The sequence below is a fragment of the Bidens hawaiensis genome, unplaced genomic scaffold (genome assembly GCF_021521415.1).
Source record: "Bidens hawaiensis isolate Kalapana, Puna unplaced genomic scaffold, B.hawaiensis_p1.1 tig00054139_1, whole genome shotgun sequence".
Classification (NCBI taxonomy): Eukaryota; Viridiplantae; Streptophyta; class Magnoliopsida; order Asterales; family Asteraceae; genus Bidens; species Bidens hawaiensis.
The window spans coordinates 47,936-71,428 of NW_027499762.1; the positions used below are offsets into that span (position 1 = coordinate 47,936).

The following is a 23,493-nucleotide window of genomic DNA, read 5'->3' on the forward strand; positions in this document are numbered from 1 at the left end:
CCGTTTGAACCCAAACACACTACTCTATACCTAAGTGGATCATTTTTCTTAATATAAATGTCTCTTCTTGAACCAACCGCGTATTTTTTAACCATCTCGTTCAACTTCTCCTTCGTTTCTATTAACTGACCAACATAGAATGGACATGTTTCACTCGCGCTAGTAACTTGTTTCCTTCTAATCTTCCTTGCCACACTTTTCAACAAACGCGGATTCTCATCGTCGCTATCGAAATTATCAATGTCAACATTTAACGTATCGTCGTTTAGATCGCCACCATCTATGAGAGTATCATGTTCATGTTTATGTTCATGTTTATGTTCATCCGCATCAAAATCAACGTCTACATCCTCCACATGATTATCATTAAATTCTTGAATATAATCCGGATCATCATCGTCATCTTTACTACCCTCCGAATCACTTTCATACGAATCGCTTTCACTACATTCCTCCTCATTTCCCCGAGACTCGGTGAACTTTATTAACGTCCCCTCATTCGAAATGGGAAAATAGGTAGAAAACGACGCGTTCGTTATCACGCATGTTTGCCCATGTTCAATATATACTTCAACAAGGTTAGTTCCACCTCTTACAATATCAAAAAGTTTTTGAAAATCGCCATTGTCACACAAGGGCTTAATACCCAAATCCAAACACAAACACGGTTCCTTGTAATGAAAGTACAAAACCATATCACACGGATATCCCACGGACCTAACAATTTCTCCCAACTCATCCTTGTCAAATTTATCAACCTCGACATTGTCAACGTAACTTACTTTACCTCCCTTGTAAGCTCTACCGGGATACTTAGAAAACTCACCTCCATGGAAAATTTTCATTGTAAACATTGTCCGAGTTGTATCACCTGTAATTATAATAAACTCGCACGTGATTACAAAATATTACTACAAAATTTGGGTATTTAAGTAAACAAAAAAGCCTTAAAACTTACTGTACAAAAAGTCCGGCTCATAATACTCGTCATCGCCACGTATCTTGCAAACCCCACGAGCCATGTCGATTTGTAAAGCTGAGGATGTTGGTTGATTTGATGGATCGATGATCGACGGATGATCCTGGGAATTACAAACCAAGTTACAAGGTATGCTAGATGGATACAAAGAGTACAACCTAGTTTTAGGGTCACGTTTACCAAAAATACCCTTATTTTGGGCCGAGAGCGGAAAAAAAAATTTGGCCTAGAACTTTTGAATGGGCTTATTAGGTTATGGTAAGTTTACCAAAATACCCTTATTTTGGGCCGAGAGAAAGAAACATTTTTGGCATTGAAATTTTAAATGGGCTTATTAGGTTAAGGTTTAGGATGTGCAAAATTTCCTTTTTTATAAAAAATGGACTTAAATGAATTAGGTAAATGAGTTCAAACATTAAATATTATAGTTTTTTTAATATATATGTATATACAAGATTCGGGCCTACCTGGGCCGGCTTTGACAAGGAGAACATTATGCGGTAAATTAATTCACGATAAAATTGTTATTGTATTCAATGAAGCATATTGTTACAAGTAACTGAGTTTTATTTTATTTACCACGAAATGAGTAAAGATGTTATATTTAGTATTTTGAAAGCTTAAATAATATATGTGGAAATTTGAACATTTAGAAGGATATATTTGAAACTAAGTTGTTATTTTTATGTCATTTGCCAATAAGAGTATAAAATAAAACTCACGTGACTGAGACCACCATGATCCGACCCTGGGGTGTTGCTCCTCTCTGCTGCTGATCCAAATGAACCCTAAAATACAATAATACATAGATAAATAATAATAATAATAATAATAATAATAAAACAGATGTCTCAGTCACTCGAATTGTGAAAAGACGGTTTGGTTGGATATGTACTCAGTGAACTATAAATAATTCTTTTAAAAACTTAATTATAGTGAATAATCTTACTCCAGTTCCAGAGCTGGATGCTTCGTTTAACTGCTTCTCCCCTTCTATGAAATTGCACGGGATGTCCTTTTCTGTTAATTAACCATGTAGTATGATACATTTGTTATTATTTAAGAGTCGATAATATAAGGTTTTATTATTTTTTTTTTTAGAAAATTGACAGAATAACAAACCAGGTAAAAACGGTACAGTAACCTCTCCTCCACCAACTCTCAAAACATTATCTTTCAAATCAATTGTGCACTGCAAAAAAATCAATATTTCAAAATTTTATACATGTAATTATGAATCATTTGTTTCATTAAGCGAATCAAAATAATGGAAATTACCTGGTGCTTACGAAGCATGTCTAATCCAAAATGGAATTCCATATCGGGTGAATCCGACACGACAAATGAACACGGATAGAAGTTATTCCCAATCTACAAAAATTCGAATATTTGAAATCCATTAGATGGTGTTAAACAGATGCATTAAAAAAGTAGCAATAATTTAAGATTACAGAATAATAAAAAAACCGAACGTATTTTGTATTTTAGATCAACTGTTTTAACAACCAAGTTACATTTTATTACCAATTATAACATGTCATCTTTTAAATTTTTTTAACAAAAAATATTTTCGCACATGTGGCATTTTACAGGTAAAATGACTAAATTCAGTTAACAACATTTACCTTAATTTCAGCAACATGTATCCTACCAAGAATCTCTGATTGGCCAACTCCGTGAGCAATGCCCTTATAACGTTCGTCTAAAAGCCTCAACAATCTAAACGAAATGAAAAAAAACAATAAAATATTTGATTTTTTTGTAATAAATAGCCCTGCTTGTGGTGCGCACATATGATGTATATATGTGTGAACCCTCGGGTGGGCAAAAGTGAAATTGCACTAATTTTGACGTTATTTTACTAATCTCGTGAAAATAACGTTAAAAGTGACGGACGGTTAATCAGGCATCATGTAGTGGCGTTGATAGCCGAAAGACAAGGGTACATGCACCGATCAGCCGGTGTCCCGATGATTGAGTGCTATGTGCCTTATGTCCAAGGCTTGATGCAAAACTACTATCGAGCCGGGGGTCTCACCGAAAGCAGCCTCTCTATCCTTATAGGGTAGAGGTAAGGCTGTCTACATCTTACCCTCCTCAGACCCTACCATAGCTTTGCTATTGGTGGGATATACTTAGTACGATGATGACGATGATGATGATGATTTTTTGTAATAAGTTACATGATGTAAGTGGATGCAAAAAAGATTAACTTATATATAAAAAAAATTAAAAACAAGGGCTGGTACCCCAAACACTCTGCACAGCTTTTTGATAATATGGTTGATTCAGCTCCAGTATCGACAAATGCCTGATTCAAAAGAGTACTTGTTTAACAACTTTTTTGAATCAAATTGTACATATATATTCATCAAAAAGATCAAAACTTCATATCCATTTCTAAACTCCAAAAGATCATTTACCCTTGCGAAACTAATAATATTAAATCATTGAACGAACGATTACTGTGAATCATCTCAGTGCACAAGGATTACTAATTTAATTTTATTTATTAAAATATGTAGATATGATATTTTTAGTGTTTTGTAAAGATAAATATTATAAAATTTTGAAAGGGTATATAAGAAGCATCTCGCATTACCTTCACGGGAACACCGTTGACTTCCATGTCAACATAAAGCATGACCTGAAAATTTGATTCAAATATGTTTTCCAAGATTAAACATTTTCAAAATATTAAAATGTAAAAATATGGTGGTAAAGAATACTTACCACGCGTTCTAGTGCAGCAGCCTGGTTCTCATCAATACCTTTCTGTAAAATCGAATTATTTATTAGTGGATTTATAAATGCAAGAGTTTAGCTATGAATTATGATAACGGAGTATAATGTCCGCAAAGTTTAAAAAAAAAAGTATTATAAACCTGTCGAATTGCAGCTTCAATTTTCTTTTGTGCTTCCACATCGAAAGGGTCTGCATAAAGTAGTGCCTTTTTTTGTTTTTGGAAAAAGAACAAATTAGAACATAGCTCGTATAAATTTGTCTTAAAAGTGGCAATTTCGAATTGTTTAAACAGGTCAATTCGAGTTATTGTTAATGTCAAACGGGTCAAAAGTCGCCAAAGGTTTAACTTTAATGCATAAAACCTCCAAACTTTTCTATTAAAAGATTTAACAGTCAGTAAAATAATATAATTTCTACAATCATATCTGACACACTTAACTGTATATATAAAATTATAAAGTTTTAGTAAAAAAATATTATTAGGTCAACCCAACCAAACCCAACCCGTTTTGATTTGTTGACTTATAGGCGGGTCGATTCAAGTATCTATCAAGTCAAAAAGGTCGAAGTCGTCAAAGGTGTAATTTTTGCGCACAAAATCTCTCAAATCTTATTTAAAAACATATATTTTACTGAAATAATATAATTTACGCAATCGTCTGTATAAAAATTTTGAACTTTAGGTAAAAAAGTGTTCTGGGTCAACCTAACTAAACCCGACCCGCTTGAACCTGTACCAAAAGGTTGCCCATTTTGACCCGCTTTCCAACCAGCCCGACCAGTTCACTTTGCCAATTCTAACACATTGATTATTTTTTCAGAAAAAAATATTCTTTTTAGGCCAACCCGCTCAACTCACCATCTCTGCTTCTATTAGCCTACGCAATTCAGTTCTCTGATTGTGCCGTCTTCTTAATAACTCCTGCAGCTTATTTAAATCATTCCCAGTAATGATTTGAGCCAACTCAGGATCACTCTGCCATTAACATTTACATGTCAAGAACTCAACTTTATATTAAAAAATATATAAAAAAAAATTAAAAAAATAATAATCTAACCTGAAGCAATTGAGCCATTAAATCTGAATTATTTCTAATTTGCTGCTGATAAGCAGCCGGATTCAATGCAGAACCGTCTGGATTTAATACTCCATTACTGGAAACCCTGAAATTTAAAGACTTCATTATTGATTCTTACATTTGCACAAAAAAAAATATATATATTAATAATAATACTACTACTAATAATAATCATACATTGAAGAAGTGTTGGAAACCATCATGACTAAACCTCCATCGGTAACACCTAAACTACTCGGTGTCTCAAAATTCTTCATCTCCTTTCCATTGTGAGGCAGTTGTCGTTGAAGCGGCATTCGACTCTGATATAAACATGCATGTTAACATTAAATACAAGAACGGAATTTATGATTTTTGAAAGTGAGACTCGTTGAGTTTGAACTTGTGATGATTATATTTGGAAAATTCTGATTATTTAGGGATTAACAAGAAAAAAAAATTAAGTGTGTAAACGAGCCGAGCCGCTCGTGAGCTACTCGAAATTGGCAAGTTAAAACTCGAATCGAGCCAAGCTTATACGAGCCCAAGCCGGCTTGCGAGCCTAAACGAGCTATTATTTACTATAGTAATATAACAACTATTATTATAAATAAACCTATCATTAAAAAATAAATAAATAATTTACATTATATTAAATATATAATTAGAAATAAATAAACAAAACAATTAAAAATTTAATAAAACCGAGCCGAGCTTGAGCTTGACGAAATACTCACGAGCTGAGCTCGAGATTTAGAAATACAGTTCTCGAGCCCTCTTAAACTAAAGCAAACCGAGTTCGAGCTGTAAAAATACTCTAAAAGCGTGGTCCCCTCTTAAACTACAAGAGCCGAGCTCGAGCTATAAATATACTCTAAACGAGTCGAGCTCGCACTCAAGCCCGCTTAAACTCCTCAGGACGGACTCGAGCTTGACAAAATACTCATGAGCCGAGTTGCGCCCTCTTAATCTAAACGATTGGCTCGATAACACCCCTAGCCATACAATCAACACTAAATAAGTAAACTGTCAAATTAAGATAGTTCTAATATCTAAACATTCACAAAGGATACTTGTGGCCCGTGCCCCCCCCCCCTCGTGCAGCATTGTAAATTTACCTGTTTCCGATCTAAACCTTTACCCCCCCCCCCCCCCCGGGTCTTCTTTTCTTTCGTGCAGCTGTGTAAATTTACCCGTTTTCGATTTACACCTTTTACCACCCTCCATCCCACCAAAACCCATTTTCACGCAGTAGTGTAAATTTACCAGTTTTCGCCCGAAATTTTTAAGCCCCCCCCCCTCTCTCCTGTGCCACTGGTTCTAAACGAGGCGAGCTCGTGCTCGAGCCCTCTTAAACTAAAATGAGGCGATCTCGCCTCTTAAACTAAAACGAGGCGAGCTGAAGCTATAAAAATACAATTCTAAACGAGCCGAGCTCGCACTAAGCACTGATCGGCTCAATTACACCCCTAGCCCTAAATAATAACTAAACAATCAAACTTATTAATTGTGGTATGCAACTTAAATTAAATTGTGAGAGAATGCGGCTCACCTCAATCTATCTCAAGCAAAGCTTTCAAAGTTTCCAATTACAGACACAAAAATAATTCAATTACAGAATTAGACGGTAAAATTAACTATATATATATATATGTGTGTGTGTATATAATAAAGAAAGAAAGAAAGAAAGATTGTGTACGGTTTACAGTCTTCTCATTTCCTTCTTCCTTCCTCCCTTCGCTTGCAAGATTTAGAAATTGAAACGAAACTACATAATAATAATAATATTATTATTATTATTATTAGAGTAAACTATTTGCGTCTTTACTCCAATAGTTTTAAATTTATGACTTTCATCCGTGTAGTTTCAGATTACCTGTAATCAAATCTGACCTCACTAAACCCGCTAAGTCTGGTAGTTAAATCCATGAGTGTGCCCTTCACGTGAGGGGCATTTTTGTCATTTTCCCCAAATAAACCTCAACTTTAATTCGCAAGCCCCCTCACGTGAGGAGCTGGGGTGTATTTGAGGTGGGAAAAAGAGGAAAAAATTGGCCCTCACGTGAAGGGAACGTTGATGGGTTCAACGATCAGACTTAACGGAGTTAGTAGGGTCGGGTTTGATTACAGATAATTTGAAACTACATGGACAAAAGTCGTAAATTTAAAAACTATTTGACTAAAAATGCATATCTGGACAACCCACAGAGACGAAAACTGCAATTTACTCTTTTAAATATCATTTTGTTTTTTTCTCTAGGTTCATTGGATTTAATAATCGATAATAATCACAATTGAGTTTATTGACACCGGTGATCTTAAATTAGAAAAAAAAATTTGGCTCATAGTAGTCCAAAAGCTTAACAACATTAAATTTTTTCCCATTTCAAACTGATTTATTAGAGCTTTTGATTGAAAGAAGAGTACGAATCGATTGATGTAAAATTTTTCATTAACAAAACTTAAGCCATTTGAAACATCGATCAAGCAGAATATATATTTCATACTTTGTAACTATTCTAAACAACAACAAAGTTCACATGGTAAGCTTGGTTGTTGATAAACAGGAGGTCTGGGGTTTGAATCTCGGCCTTTACATTACTTTGACATTATTTTTAGCAATTGCTTCACTAAAGGGACTCAAACTAAATGTTTCAAAACCAAAGGATGCAACTAGAACATCAAAGAAGGTAGGTGATGGGTGGTTATGTCATTTAACCACTCATTAGATAGGTTAACTAACACAAGGATGCACTTTGTCCACCTAAATAGTTCAGGAAATCGACTAGCGCAACTTGAAAAATGGGGACACAGCGTGTCCCCACTCAGTTAGTCAGGGACGCAAATCATAATTTTCTCTTTTTGTTTTTTTAAAACACAAGTTTCTATTGTCTTTGTTCTCTGTAGTTTGTGAATGGTTGTGAATAAAGTAGAGAGGTAATGCTAGTATTCATCAGTAAATTTGTGAACACACTTTTCACACCACATAATTTTTTAATACTTTTTTTAAAGTGGTTGTGAGTGGATAAGATAAATAAAATGATAAAGGTATAAAAATAATATTATTGTATTGAAAAAAATAAAGAAAATTTAGTGATTTTTTATGTAATTATATGAATATGGATAAAGAATGATAAATATAACAAGATAGGTATTTGTGAGTTAGATAAATATGAAAATTGTGGATTTGATATGGAAAATATTTAAAAATAAGATAAATTATAAAAAATATAATTTTTAGTTAAATTATAGAGTAAAAAATTGTGAATGGGATGGAATGCTCTACCCTTCATCATTTTCTATCTTACAATTTAACTAAAATCATACTATTCAACATTTATCTCTATTTTTAAAAAGTTTTCCGTATCTCATCCACCATTTTATCTTTATCTTACTCAGAGACGCATATCTTATTATATTTATTGCTTAAATACACTCACAATAATTTGATGGAAGATGCATGGTAGACGCATATCTTATCAGAGCAAAACACTTCTAAATCAATCTATCTCAAGCAAAGCTTTCAAAGTTTCCAATTACAGACACAATAATAATTCAATTACAGAATTAGACGGTAAAATTAACTATATATATATATATGTGTGTGTGTGTATATAATAAAGAAAGAAAGAAAGAAAGATTGTGTACGGTTTACAGTCTTCTCATTTCCTTCTTCCTTCCTCCCTTCGCTTGCAAGATTTAGAAATTGAAACGAAACTACATAATAATAATAATATTATTATTATTATTATTAGAGTAAACTATTTGCGTCTTTACTCCAATAGTTTTAAATTTATGACTTTCATCCGTGTAGTTTCAGATTACCTGTAATCAAATCTGACCTCACTAAACCCGCTAAGTCTGGTAGTTAAATCCATGAGTGTGCCCTTCACGTGAGGGGCATTTTTGTCATTTTCCCCAAATAAACCTCAACTTTAATTCGCAAGCCCCCTCACGTGAGGAGCTGGGGTGTATTTGAGGTGGGAAAAAGAGGAAAAAATTGGCCCTCACGTGAAGGGAACGTTGATGGGTTCAACGATCAGACTTAACGGAGTTAGTAGGGTCGGGTTTGATTACAGATAATTTGAAACTACATGGACAAAAGTCGTAAATTTAAAAACTATTTGACTAAAAATGCATATCTGGACAACCCACAGAGACGAAAACTGCAATTTACTCTTTTAAATATCATTTTGTTTTTTTCTCTAGGTTCATTGGATTTAATAATCGATAATAATCACAATTGAGTTTATTGACACCGGTGATCTTAAATTAGAAAAAAAAATTTGGCTCATAGTAGTCCAAAAGCTTAACAACATTAAATTTTTTCCCATTTCAAACTGATTTATTAGAGCTTTTGATTGAAAGAAGAGTACGAATCGATTGATGTAAAATTTTTCATTAACAAAACTTAAGCCATTTGAAACATCGATCAAGCAGAATATATATTTCATACTTTGTAACTATTCTAAACAACAACAAAGTTCACATGGTAAGCTTGGTTGTTGATAAACAGGAGGTCTGGGGTTTGAATCTCGGCCTTTACATTACTTTGACATTATTTTTAGCAATTGCTTCACTAAAGGGACTCAAACTAAATGTTTCAAAACCAAAGGATGCAACTAGAACATCAAAGAAGGTAGGTGATGGGTGGTTATGTCATTTAACCACTCATTAGATAGGTTAACTAACACAAGGATGCACTTTGTCCACCTAAATAGTTCAGGAAATCGACTAGCGCAACTTGAAAAATGGGGACACAGCGTGTCCCCACTCAGTTAGTCAGGGACGCAAATCATAATTTTCTCTTTTTGTTTTTTTAAAACACAAGTTTCTATTGTCTTTGTTCTCTGTAGTTTGTGAATGGTTGTGAATAAAGTAGAGAGGTAATGCTAGTATTCATCAGTAAATTTGTGAACACACTTTTCACACCACATAATTTTTTAATACTTTTTTTAAAGTGGTTGTGAGTGGATAAGATAAATAAAATGATAAAGGTATAAAAATAATATTATTGTATTGAAAAAAATAAAGAAAATTTAGTGATTTTTTATGTAATTATATGAATATGGATAAAGAATGATAAATATAACAAGATAGGTATTTGTGAGGTAGATAAATATGAAAATTGTGGATTTGATATGGAAAATATTTAAAAATAAGATAAATTATAAAAAATATAATTTTTAGTTAAATTATAGAGTAAAAAATTGTGAATGGGATGGAATGCTCTACCCTTCATCATTTTCTATCTTACAATTTAACTAAAATCATACTATTCAACATTTATCTCTATTTTTAAAAAGTTTTCCGTATCTCATCCACCATTTTATCTTTATCTTACTCAGAGACGCATATCTTATTATATTTATTGCTTAAATACACTCACAATAATTTGATGGAAGATGCATGGTAGACGCATATCTTATCAGAGCAAAACACTTCTAAATCAATCTATCTCAAGCAAAGCTTTCAAAGTTTCCAATTACAGACACAATAATAATTCAATTACAGAATTAGACGGTAAAATTAACTATATATATATATGTGTGTGTGTGTGTATATAATAAAGAAAGAAAGAAAGAAAGATTGTGTACGGTTTACAGTCTTCTCATTTCCTTCTTCCTTCCTCCCTTCGCTTGCAAGATTTAGAAATTGAAACGAAACTACATAATATTATTATTATTATTATTATTATTATTATTATTAGAGTAAACTATTTGCGTCTTTACTCCAATAGTTTTAAATTTATGACTTTCATCCGTGTAGTTTCAGATTACCTGTAATCAAATCTGACCTCACTAAACCCGCTAAGTCTGGTAGTTAAATCCATGAGTGTGCCCTTCACGTGAGGGGCATTTTTGTCATTTTCCCCAAATAAACCTCAACTTTAATTCGCAAGCCCCCTCACGTGAGGAGCTGGGGTGTATTTGAGGTGGGAAAAAGAGGAAAAAATTGGCCCTCACGTGAAGGGAACGTTGATGGGTTCAACGATCAGACTTAACGGAGTTAGTAGGGTCGGGTTTGATTACAGATAATTTGAAACTACATGGACAAAAGTCGTAAATTTAAAAACTATTTGACTAAAAATGCATATCTGGACAACCCACAGAGACGAAAACTGCAATTTACTCTTTTAAATATCATTTTGTTTTTTTCTCTAGGTTCATTGGATTTAATAATCGATAATAATCACAATTGAGTTTATTGACACCGGTGATCTTAAATTAGAAAAAAAAATTTGGCTCATAGTAGTCCAAAAGCTTAACAACATTAAATTTTTTCCCATTTCAAACTGATTTATTAGAGCTTTTGATTGAAAGAAGAGTACGAATCGATTGATGTAAAATTTTTCATTAACAAAACTTAAGCCATTTGAAACATCGATCAAGCAGAATATATATTTCATACTTTGTAACTATTCTAAACAACAACAAAGTTCACATGGTAAGCTTGGTTGTTGATAAACAGGAGGTCTGGGGTTTGAATCTCGGCCTTTACATTACTTTGACATTATTTTTAGCAATTGCTTCACTAAAGGGACTCAAACTAAATGTTTCAAAACCAAAGGATGCAACTAGAACATCAAAGAAGGTAGGTGATGGGTGGTTATGTCATTTAACCACTCATTAGATAGGTTAACTAACACAAGGATGCACTTTGTCCACCTAAATAGTTCAGGAAATCGACTAGCGCAACTTGAAAAATGGGGACACAGCGTGTCCCCACTCAGTTAGTCAGGGACGCAAATCATAATTTTCTCTTTTTGTTTTTTTAAAACACAAGTTTCTATTGTCTTTGTTCTCTGTAGTTTGTGAATGGTTGTGAATAAAGTAGAGAGGTAATGCTAGTATTCATCAGTAAATTTGTGAACACACTTTTCACACCACATAATTTTTTAATACTTTTTTTAAAGTGGTTGTGAGTGGATAAGATAAATAAAATGATAAAGGTATAAAAATAATATTATTGTATTGAAAAAAATAAAGAAAATTTAGTGATTTTTTATGTAATTATATGAATATGGATAAAGAATGATAAATATAACAAGATAGGTATTTGTGAGTTAGATAAATATGAAAATTGTGGATTTGATATGGAAAATATTTAAAAATAAGATAAATTATAAAAAATATAATTTTTAGTTAAATTATAGAGTAAAAAATTGTGAATGGGATGGAATGCTCTACCCTTCATCATTTTCTATCTTACAATTTAACTAAAATCATACTATTCAACATTTATCTCTATGTTTAAAAAGTTTTCCGTATCTCATCCACCATTTTATCTTTATCTTACTCAGAGACGCATATCTTATTATATTTATTGCTTAAATACACTCACAATAATTTGATGGAAGATGCATGGTAGCTTTTCATATATGAAAAGTTACCATAACAATTTTTTTATAATTCAGGGTTACATAAGTGAAATAGTAGAAAAGATGGAGTGTATTTTTGGAAGAAATGTTTATATTTTAAGGATGGGGAGGGGCTGATGGATGGGTTGTGACTTGTGAGTGCTCTAAGACCATTCATATTAAGCTCCAATAAGTCATAACAACCCTCGTCTCTAAATTTTAAAAGAATAATGAAAAAAAATATGTTGTTTGTTTTTTCAGAGGTAAAATGTTTACAGACTACATCTGCTGACATATGTAAAAGAAAATGTGGACAAACCTCTACATTCTGCAAGAAGTATACTGTTTGTTTTTCAACGTCTGTAAACGGCTAAAATAATTGGTGGTGGCGTACGAACTGTAGTAGTGGGTGGTGGTGATGGACGGTGATAGCGATGGTGTTGAAACATGAGAGAAATTAAATCAATTGGGTAATGGATTTGAACACTTAAAAAAGGGTCAAACGGATTAGCAGATAAACCTTTTTATTAATTAAACAAAATTACGGGTATGCGTATTCAACTAAACAGGTTAAACATATCAACCCAAACATGACTCAATTTTTGAACCTGTCAGACAAGCCATCCTAAAACATGACTATACGCGTGTTGTGTCGAAAAATGCATACTCAAAAGAACATAAGATCCTACTAACCTTTAAATGTTTACAATATTTAAACCCACAAATAATTCACTCATAAAATAGTGTCACCTTAAATGTTTACAATATACACAAACTTGGTAAAAAAATATATAATATAAATGACTAAATGAGTAGTTAGCATTTTAGCCCCCAAAAAGATGACCAGCTGCTTGTTCTTCATTACCATCAAAAAACTTTAGACCTTGTATAACTGCATCTCTACTAAACCCTAACTCAACCAACTTCCCAATTTTCGCTTCAAATTCAGCTCCCTATATTCACACCACATATACACGTCTCAAAACATACGCTACTAGCTTGGTCTAATAACAAATAACGTGTAACATTTGAGACATGGGAGTAAAAAAGAGTAAGAAAAAAGATATTAGCCGTTCAAAAACAAAAGTGTTATTTTGATACAAAACACTTCTAAATCATACATAAAATCAGAGCAAATAGCATATATTAGACTGTATGTAGTGGAGGGCTATAAAATGGGGAGAGTTTTGATATGTGGCGTCACGTCAGCAAAAAGACGATTTTTATTTTAGGGGTGTGATTGTGTTGTAGACTTGTAGGGGCGACTTTCACACGTGGAGGGCTACCAATGATCTATTATTTTATTATTATTTTCCTTCACAACCAGGCAACATGAACATGTTACACACCCCCCCCCCCCCCTATAATATTTAATTATTTTATATTAACATGTAAACGAACATAAACAAACGTGAATAAACAAACGTTCACAAACATAAATGAACGAATGAAACACGTTGGCTGAACGTTCGGTTCACTTACAGGCCTAAACTTAATCGACACCGATTCGCCGCTGCAATGCATGGCTTTTGTTAATTAGTTCTATACAAAAATATCAATTATAAATACATATGTAAATAACTATAAAAATATAGAAACAATTTAATTAAAATTAAAAGAAAATAATGACAAGGAGCCGAGCTTGAACTACATAAATATAGTTCTAAACAAGCCGAGTTCAAGCTCGACTCATTTACATTCCTAAGGAAAATCAACCCTAAACAACTATATACTCAAAATTAATTTGTTCATCAGGTGTCATTACACTTATCTTCATCTTCTTTAATATTGCTTGCTTTGCTTGCAAGATATCAAAGCCTTCGTGCAGTAGACTTTGAGTTTTATAGATGTTTATATTAATGCTTTAAAAAAGTAACTTTCGAAATATTATTATTTTTTTCTTTTTATAAACACACAGATTTTAGGTAGTGTTAGTTTCACGTGCCAACCAGCTAAATGATTGAGTGGTACGGGAGAATTTTGGTGTATTAGATTATCTTTAGTGGACGCCATCCTCACCTGTGTAGCCCCATAGCACCGGGAACACCGCCCCCGGGACGCTATGGAGGTGGTGGGCGCTTCCCACATAGCGTCCGGGTGACGGGGAAATGTTGGTTTTTTATTTGTTATTTTTTTAGATAATAATAATAATAAGGTAATGATGGTTGGGGCTTCATGCATCTTTTTTTGTCAAAATGGCCCTATGATGATGTGGCGTCACATGACATATAACGTCTTTATAGGGGCTTCATCCACTACACACGGTCTTATGTGACCCAAGTTTGATTTCTTCTGGCTTTCAATATTTAGTTTCAGGGGCACGAGGGTGATGATGGATGACTAGGTGAGTACGTGGCTTTCACTAGTGGGATCCTTGACCTGTAAATATCGAACAACTAGTCCAACATTAGTCATTCTAGTGGAATATATGGGATATCGAATTAGGAAATGAAAGACTTTCTTTATTTATATACGAGTCAATTACATACCGGAAATACCGAACAATAAACGCTATACCGGAAATGCGATATCTAAAGTCAATCTTAGTGAATTCCGTACCAGGCAGCCCAACCAAAACCTAACAGTATATCAGATCTATCCAATAAAGGTAGTCCAACACAAGTAATCGATATTACGCATTCGCCCTTTGAGAAGTTACTTTGTAAAATAGGATTGCTCCCTTGTACAATTTCTTCATTTTAGATAGCTAGAGCTAAGCATGTCCTAAGTATGAGTCGGGTAGGACCTTTCAGTCAAGTGCCTTGCCTATTCATTAAGTCCAACAATTGAAATACCTATTTGCATTCCTTCCCAGTCCATTTCGAAAGTTACTTTGTTCAGTCGATAGATGCAATGCTGTAATGGAAAAATCTCATATGCTCTCCAACTTAAAAGACCTTCTCTTCCCCCTATTGGAAAAAGGCTAGCGATGAGGAGAAAAGATGATGATAAACAAACTGAAAACTGCGAATGCTTCTAATTCATTAAATCTTATTTTAGAATCCAATTATATATATATATATATATATATATATATATATATATATATAATAAAGCAGAGTGATGTCGTTATGACAATTCGTCAAGTCCGGTCGAGAAACTTGCGCCTAAAGTGCTTACGTAGCCGGTCACCGTTTGGCTAAGATCCTTGATGACTAATTCATAAACCACTCTAGCTTGACTTCAGTCTTGTGTTAAGTGTTCAGATAGCGACTCAGGTCCTAACAACTTGATGTCAGACTGTTCAATATGAGGGACATCTAACTCCTCTAACACATAAAGACTAGGATTAGATGCTTAACTTAACAACTCGTATGCTTTATCTCCCCGCACCTTCGGGGGTTGGCCTTAGAGCATTCTCAATCGGGTTCGGCTCGGGTTATCCACGCACTTCCTCACTAGTAGGGGTGCAAATGAGCCGAGCTGCTCGCGAGCTACTTGATATCGGCTCGTTAAAAAGCTCGACCGAGCCGAGCTTTTTCGAGCCCGAGCCCGAGCTCTAGCCTAAAAATAAGCTCGTTTAATATACAAGCCCGAGCTTTACTTATCAAGCTCAAGCCGGCTCGCGAGCCTAAACGAGCCTGCCATTTATATAATTTTTTTAAAACATATATTTAATAATAATTAATTAATAAATATAATGTTGTGAAAGAATAAATAAAAATAACTAAATAATATATATATATATATATATATATATTCTTTCATACATAAAATTATAACATAAAAAATATATAAAATAGTTATAATTATATAAAAAAATATTTGATAAAAAATAAACGAGCCGAGACCGAAAAGAGCTCGAGCTTCAAAATCCATTCACGAGCCGAGCTCGATCTTTAAAAATAAAACTCAAAACGAGCCGATGTATAAATTAAACGAGCCGAGTCCAAGCCTAGTCCCACAAGCTTTTAATAATATGACCGTGATCTGTCATTACGTGCGACTATAGTAACGAAAGATCAAATTCACTATTAAATACTATTAAAAAAGGGAACAGTTAAACACACCATCTCGCGTCTTCGCTCATTCATTCATTCATTATAAACAAACCCACCGGCGATCCTTCACCATCGACAATCTTCCGACAACCATAAACCACCAAACTCTAGATCAATCCATTCCATATTACTTACTACACCATCACAATTACCAAACATCTCACAATTCACAATTACATACACCTTCTAATTCATCAATTACTCTCTTATTCACACTCAATAACCCCTAATTATTATTATTATTATTATTAGCTAAACCTATTGCCACGTGGACCATGACGGATGCGCAGGTGGTTAAGCGTGCCAAGTATAAATCCTCCGTCAAGGATCCTGGCGTCCGTGGCATATTGAAGATGGTAATATAAAATTAATTATTAATTAACGCTTCAATAGTTCAATGTCATTGTTATTATTTTAGGATATTTAGGTTTACATTTAGGTTTACCGAGTCGATCCGGTACAAACAGCTCTTTAACGTTAGAAGCGTGCAAATAACCAGAGTAATTATGTTAACACTAGAGTAATTATTATTATCACGCTATTGTTTTTAAACCAGAGTAATTATTATTATTATTATTATTATTATTATTATTATTATTACTACGCTACTACGTTATAAAGTAGCTTAATAATGTGAACCAGAGTAATTATTGTTATGCTACTGCGAAATGAAGTAACGGAATAATAATTACTCTGGTTTAAAAACAATAGCGTGATAATAATAATTACTCTGGTGTTAACATAATTACTCTGGTTATTTGCACGCTTCTGACGTTTAGAGCTGTTTGTGTTTGATGCTAACACTAGTTTATTGATATTCATTGTGATTGTTAGTAGTTTTTTGTTTAGGTTTATAGAGTCAGGTCGGGTACAAACAACTCTTAACGTCAGAAGCGTGCAAATAACTAGAGTAATTATGTTAACACTAGAGTAATTATTATCACGCTATCGTTTTTTAACCAGAGTAATTATCATTATTATGCTACAACGATATAAAGTAGCTTAATACTAGTTACTCTGGTGAACCAGAGTAATTATTATGATGCTACAACAATTGTTGTAGCGGAACAATAATTACTCTACTTCAAAAGCAAAGCATAATAATAATAATTACTCTAGCGTTAGCATAATTATTACTCTGGCTATTTGTGCGCTTCTCACGTTAAGAGTTGCTTGAATTTGATTCTAATGCTAGGTTTAGTTACTTATCATAATTGCACATATTTGCAGACTAGGGAGAGGTTTGTTTTTATGCCTAATGATCCATCATCATCCATGAAGCTTAATGTGGAGTTCAGGCTTATAAAAGGCAAGTAATGTTATCATACAATTGGGATCATTACATTCGTTAATGTAGGTCTGTAAACGAACACATACAGGGCATGTTTGTGTCTGTTCAAAACCTAAACGAAAAGTTCACGAATGTAGAAAAACAAACTTAAGCGAACATAACTGAACATACATAAAAGAACACAAATGGACATAATTGACCAAACATAAACGAACTTAAGTTAGCATTACAGAACACAAATAAACAAACACAAGTTAGCATTAATGAACACAAACATACAAGTCTAATCATCAAAGTTCATCCAAAAACGCGTCTAAATTTGTGTCAAGTGAATTAGTATTTAGGGTTAGAATTTCTTGTACCTGATCAGCCATATTCTATTGTTCAATTAAATGAAAAAGAAAATTCAGTTTATGTTCGTTTGTTCAATTTAAAACGGACTTCCTGCTAAACAGTTCACAAAACGTTCAAGAACGTACAGTTCGTTTACAGGCTTACATTAATGCATTTTATTGTTGTTGAATCAAATTGTTTTTCGGCTTTTTTAGGACACAAATCCAGTAAGGAGGGTGCTAACAGGCCTGCTTTACTTAATCTTACACAAGAACAGGTTATTTTGTGTGGATTTTATTAAATAATTTGTTGTTTATTTGTCTGGTCATTGATTGAATATATGATTTTCTTTATATGATCACAGGGTAATTATATATTCGAGTTTGAAAATTTTTCAGACAGGGAAATTTGCAGAGACTTTGTAGGTGAGGTGTTTTGATGTTTTCATCTCACTCTTTTCTTATTGTTTTTTTTTAATTTATGATTTAAACATGCCTCATTGTCTTTACATAGTATAAATAAATGTTGCATTTTTACGCATTTCTTTGCTACTTATGTGACATAGCTGACTATTCTTTTTTGTCTAAATTGGTTATCTTATGATTGCTTAACAGCCAAAGCTATCACAATGTCCGGGGAAGGTGGGGGGCCCACCTCTGAGAAGGCTAATCCACTTAAAGATGAACAACTTAGTTCAGCAGAAATGGAACGTCGAATTAAGCTATTGCAGTCTGACAGGTAGGTTTCTTCTTTTAGTACCGGTTATGTTTACCAAAGTTTATCTTTTATTTCAATAATAACAAACAACCAAACGTACCCAGTAAAATCCCATTTGTAACTAAAGCTATTGGCAGGGTCTTGGGAGGGTTGGACGAGGGCAAACCTCGCCTCTATACCAACATATAGTGAGGTTACTCCCACTGAGACCCCGACTCTAAATTCCCATTTTTAATATGTGAGTGTAGAAAATTAAGTAGCACAAAGTGTGGCTAATGGAACAAAAACCAACAAGATGTGGACTATTAATAGTAATAATTGTGGAACCTACTGATAACATAAAGTGGTTAGTAACTAATTTAGAACCGGTAGGAGAGCAAATAGCAAAGAAAACCCCACTTGATATATCTAAAGCGAAGCTAAAGGCAAAAGTAAGGCTTAGGCATACGACAAGCATATGAAAAACTTAAGTGTAAGCAAATCAATGTCCCAAGAAAAAGCTGCAACCAAAATATGCAAGTTTGGGTCTGTCTTTGCCTCTCCTCCCCTCCACCGTTACTGTTTTCGTGGTTCTTATTGCCCGTCATCTGTCTACTTTACCCGTGACCAAACTATCTTATTTGAGATACATGTCACCCCAACTAATCCCGATTAACTTCATTTCTGATCTGACCCAACCTTGTGCCCACACATCTAGCCGGTTGAACTGTATAATTTCCCCTTTAGTTTGCTGGGATCCTTTTGCCACACAGTACTCCTGCAGCTTTCCACCGCTGGCACCAACCTGCCTAAACGCGGTGAGCTACATCAGTATCAATGTCCCAGCTAGTCTGTATGAACGACCCTAAATACTTGAACTTGGTTGTCTGCAGGACAAATAGTCCTTCAATAGTGACTAGGTGTCCTTTTTGATTGCACCATTGAAGTTACAGTGAAGATACATGGTTTTAGAGTGACTTGTTCTTTAACCTTTGCACTCTAAAGCTGCTTGACGCTCCTCTCGCCTCTAGTTTAGGCTCGGTTATGCTCTCCGACAGTAACACAATATTTTCTACGTAAATCGTTCACTACAGAAATTGCTTCTGAATTAGATATTTCTATTTTGTTAATGCATAGCAAATATGATTTGTGAACAATTAATTCAAGTTGACATATTAGATACTCTGCTTAATGTTTTTGTTTCACATTCAGCAGTAAATATTATACGGACTTTATGCCAACAACATTTATGTAGCTAAAATGTTACTGTAGTGAGTTGCAGCAGCTTCATAAGCAATTTGTGATTGGAGGTGTGTTGTCAGAAACTGAATTTTGGGCAACAAGAAAGGTTAGTTCTATATGTGTATGGGACTATTGATTATTTTAAGCCTGCATATATTATTATGTTATATATGCGTGTGTTTATGTAGGGTTTATCTGTGATATTATGTTAAAGTTGTACATTAGCATTTGTTTTTGTTGGTGATCGTCTTACTGTTGTAAAACATGTAGCATAAAACTTATATTTATCAATCAAGTGCAGAAGTTGCTAGAGGTGAATGCCAGCAGAAAAGCAAAACAACGGGTCGGGTTGAAAAGTGAAATGATTTTCAATGTCAAACCGTCATCTGATGGTCAGGTATAACTCCATTATCTCTCTCTCTCTCTACACACACACACATACATTAATTATATAGTGATATTAATGTTGGGTCTTCAATTATTTTGGTTTCAGTCTAACAGGGTTACTTTTAACTTGACACCAGAGATGATTCATCAGGTATTTTCATCTTATTTTGAGTTTTTGCTTTCCTGGAAACTTAGTTGAATATAGTTTTTTGTAATTTTCTTTGCACATGTGCATTTTTTTATTTCTTTTTTGGATTCTCATCCTTTTTTTTGTCTAGATTTTTGCTGAAAAACCAGCAGTGCGACAAGCGTATTTAAGTTTCGTACCTAACAAGGTAAGGAGTAAACATGATCAAATTCCTGTCTTTATGTCAAACAGTTTATGTTTTCTGCTATCTAAACATACGTAAAATTATTTATTGGTTTAACTACAGATGACAGAAAAAGACTTTTGGACTAAATATTGGAGAGCACAATATCTTCATAGTACAAAAAATATTGTTGCTGCTGCTGCAGAGGCTGCTGAAGATGAAGAATTAGCAGTTTTTTTAAAACAAGATGCCATTTTGGCTAGTGAAACTCGCCAAAAGGTGCTCTATTGTTTTAACATATTATTATTCAATAAAATAATGATAAACTACAATGAAAACTCTCATCTTTTTGATATTTTCTTGTTACAGATTAGGAAGGTGGACCCCACTTTGGATATGGAGGCTGATGAAGGCGATGATTACACACATATTCCGGTAACTTGGATATTTCTCATAATTGTTAAAAAACTTTGTGGTCAACGAGTCAATGTATACATGTAATTATAGGGTCATGGGTTAGCTAATGAAGATATCAAGGATGAACTAGAAGCACAATACGAGCCGTATAAAAGATCTTTCCTGCAAGATATTAACCGCCATGCTGCAGTTGTTCTTGAAGGAAGAACTATAGGTAAGTTATTAGTATGCATATTTAGTTCAAATTAATGATACCATAAGTATTTGTTTTATTACTTAATGAGACGTTAATCTATTGTCTTTTGACTTAATTGTAGACGCTGAGACCCGAGATACAAGATCTGTAGCTGAAGCACTTGCTAGTTCAAAACGAGGTGAGTACACTTCACATCTTTTATACGATTATTTCTAAATTTTACACATATTTATTAAAATTTTGGCGTCAAAACAGTTGAGTTAGCTAAAGAAGCTTCTGATGTCAATACACATCAAGAACGGTTAGATAGGGTAACTCGAATGGCTGAGATTGAAGACCTTCAGGCCCCACGTGACCCGCCCGTTGCACCCCTTTGTATAAAGGTTTGACCTTTAACACATTACTTATTTTCATTTTTTGAAATTCTATGTTTTTTTTATACGTTAGTTCTTAAACAGGATCCACGAGATTACTTTGATTCTCAACAAGTAAATGCACTGAATCAAATATCTGGATCAAGACAAATGAAACCTAGGCTAAGTACTTCTGAAGCATACGGATCTTTACGGGCTTATATCTCTGAAATTAGAACCGCGGGTCTGAGTGATCCCATTGTTAGACCCGAAGTGGCTTTTAGGGTCTTCGACAGTTTGACCCAGAATATATCGAGCTCAAAATATCAACTCGGTAAAAACCCAAATGAGAGTATATTGGATACATTGCCAAGTGTCACAAAAGACGAGCTTTTGCTTGTAAGTTCTTTTAATATGTATTTGTAACGTAGTCACATTTGTTCATTCACTTAATATAGCTAAAACCTTTTAATCATCTTTCAGCATTGGACGTCTATTCAGGAATTATTAAAACATTTCTGGTCCTCGTATCCGATCACAACATCATATCTTTATACAAAGGTAACTCGATATACTCATGTCATTATTAGCAACTAGATATGCTACAAAAATTTCATTTGATAGATCGCATACTTTTATCTATAGGTGAGTCGGCTGAGGGATGCCATGTCACAAATCTACCCAAAGCTACAGGTATTTTATTATTATTATTGTTATTATTACTTGAAGTGTTATTTTGTATGTTGTAAAATATGATATTTTGTACAAATTTCAGGAGATCAAAGAATCAATTCAGTCAGATTCCCGGCATCAAGTTTCCCTCCTTGTTCAACCAATGTTGCAGGTTAATTAACATTGATGTTAAACTGATACTAATAGTATTAATTAAACGCTAAAGTTTATTAGTTTTTGGTTCTTATTATACTACAAATAACTTAGAACACGTTGTAACGCAATTTACTAATGTTGCAGGCACTAGATGCTGCTTTTGCTCATTATGAACTAGACCAGCAGAAGAGATCTGCAAAGAGTGGCGAGAAACCCAATGGGTATGTTTGATAATGTTCTTTTTTTTTTACTTTGTTTTATTACTTTTAACCAATGTTGATTGGTTACTCTTACATACACATAAATGTACATTGAACAAAATTTTGCTGCAAGTCACCTCTCGGTCTAAAAGACCTGTTTTCGCTATTTGGGTGCACGTGTTGTTATCCATTTGTAATCGCGACGACGTATAAATCATTTAAAAGTTTTAAAAGTTGACTTTTTTTTTAAATATCATTGACTTCTGTGAATTTGTTTGTAATGCTTGTTTGTGTTATAGATATTTGATTTCTTATTTATTTATGTATTACCATAATGTTTGTAAATTTTTGTTATGACGGTGGCAAGAGTATCCATATAGGTCACGGTGCACACAACAAGTTTTTTTTTCCCTCAAGCTCGGTTTGAAAACCGGTTTTGATTTGGTCAACGTTGACTATACTCAAATTGATTCGTATCTAAACTGGTTTTGAATGGCAATAATATTGAACCACTAGGAATTTGATCGGATTGGGTTGGAACCAGATCGTAACATCCTTACCAATGCCAACGGATAATTGTGGTCGACCACATTCGGATGCCATTACTTAAAGTGTTTTTAGGAGATTAGGTAGCGGCAAAGCGCTTTTGAACTGTGATATAACCGAGGGCAAAAAAGTCATTAGAAAAATAAGCCAGCTATATTTTCAGCAGCTAGGATCCCGGACTAAACTTGTTCACCAAGTCAAGATTCGCTAACGGATTTTTTATTTGTTAGTGATAGTGATGGTGCTTTGGTCGTTGGTCATTTCACGCTAAATTAACATAACACAACTATCCGTGTTAGTAAGTTGGATCGAAACGGCAAAAATGTGCAACCATGTTGTACTACTTGGAAAATTTTGATCGAAAGTAACGAAATTGACCAAAACACGTGACAAAAATGACATATTAGAAGAAATTTAAGGTTACTATTGTTTGAAAAGAGATCATTTCAATATTAATCTATAAATAATGAATCTCCGCCTCTCCGGTAGTTATCATTCGACTATTATACAACACATATTTTTATGGTTATTATTCGATTATTATGCAAC

General features: G+C 33.7%; 2 protein-coding genes across 2 annotated transcripts; one reads left to right on the forward strand and one right to left on the reverse strand.

Moving 5' to 3' along the window:
- Positions 1–24: 24 nt before the first annotated feature.
- Positions 25–6,420, reverse strand: LOC143600472 (uncharacterized). The gene is made up of 16 exons (XM_077078151.1): positions 6,336–6,420; positions 4,982–5,106; positions 4,784–4,889; positions 4,585–4,701; positions 3,865–3,930; positions 3,713–3,754; positions 3,582–3,626; positions 3,229–3,290; positions 2,605–2,698; positions 2,258–2,350; positions 2,102–2,171; positions 1,929–1,999; positions 1,702–1,767; positions 959–1,082; positions 78–871; positions 25–30 (listed from the first exon to the last, which is right to left on the reverse strand). The coding sequence occupies exons 2-16, from the start codon at positions 5,098–5,100 to the stop codon at positions 25–27; spliced, it is 1,875 nt and encodes a 624-aa protein (XP_076934266.1). The 5' UTR covers positions 5,101–5,106; positions 6,336–6,420.
- Positions 6,421–16,329: 9,909 nt separating this feature from the next.
- On the forward strand, positions 16,330–22,564 carry LOC143600470 (general transcription and DNA repair factor IIH subunit TFB1-1-like). Its single transcript, XM_077078150.1, has 19 exons — positions 16,330–16,500; positions 17,375–17,453; positions 17,984–18,045; positions 18,133–18,193; positions 18,383–18,506; positions 19,737–19,812; positions 20,008–20,103; positions 20,200–20,244; positions 20,372–20,428; positions 20,528–20,683; positions 20,774–20,839; positions 20,912–21,035; positions 21,139–21,195; positions 21,273–21,400; positions 21,476–21,769; positions 21,854–21,931; positions 22,016–22,063; positions 22,146–22,214; positions 22,343–22,564. The coding sequence occupies exons 1-19, from the start codon at positions 16,420–16,422 to the stop codon at positions 22,427–22,429; spliced, it is 1,788 nt and encodes a 595-aa protein (XP_076934265.1). The 5' UTR covers positions 16,330–16,419; the 3' UTR covers positions 22,430–22,564.
- The last annotated feature ends 929 nt before the right edge of the window (positions 22,565–23,493 follow it).

Coding starts and splice junctions, on each gene's coding strand:
- LOC143600470 (XM_077078150.1), top strand. CDS start 16,420: ATGACGGATGCGCAGGTGGTTAAGCGTGCCAAGTATAAATCCTCCGTC. Junction 16,501..17,374: donor TCCGTGGCATATTGAAGATG/GTAATATAAAAT, acceptor ACATATTTGCAG/ACTAGGGAGAGGTTTGTTTT. Junction 20,429..20,527: donor TAAGTTTCGTACCTAACAAG/GTAAGGAGTAAA, acceptor GTTTAACTACAG/ATGACAGAAAAAGACTTTTG.
- LOC143600472 (XM_077078151.1), bottom strand. CDS start 5,100: ATGCCGCTTCAACGACAACTGCCTCACAATGGAAAGGAGATGAAGAAT. Junction 2,699..3,228: donor AGCTGTGCAGAGTGTTTGGG/GTACCAGCCCTT, acceptor CATTTCGTTTAG/ATTGTTGAGGCTTTTAGACG. Junction 2,172..2,257: donor ACATGCTTCGTAAGCACCAG/GTAATTTCCATT, acceptor ATTTTTTTGCAG/TGCACAATTGATTTGAAAGA.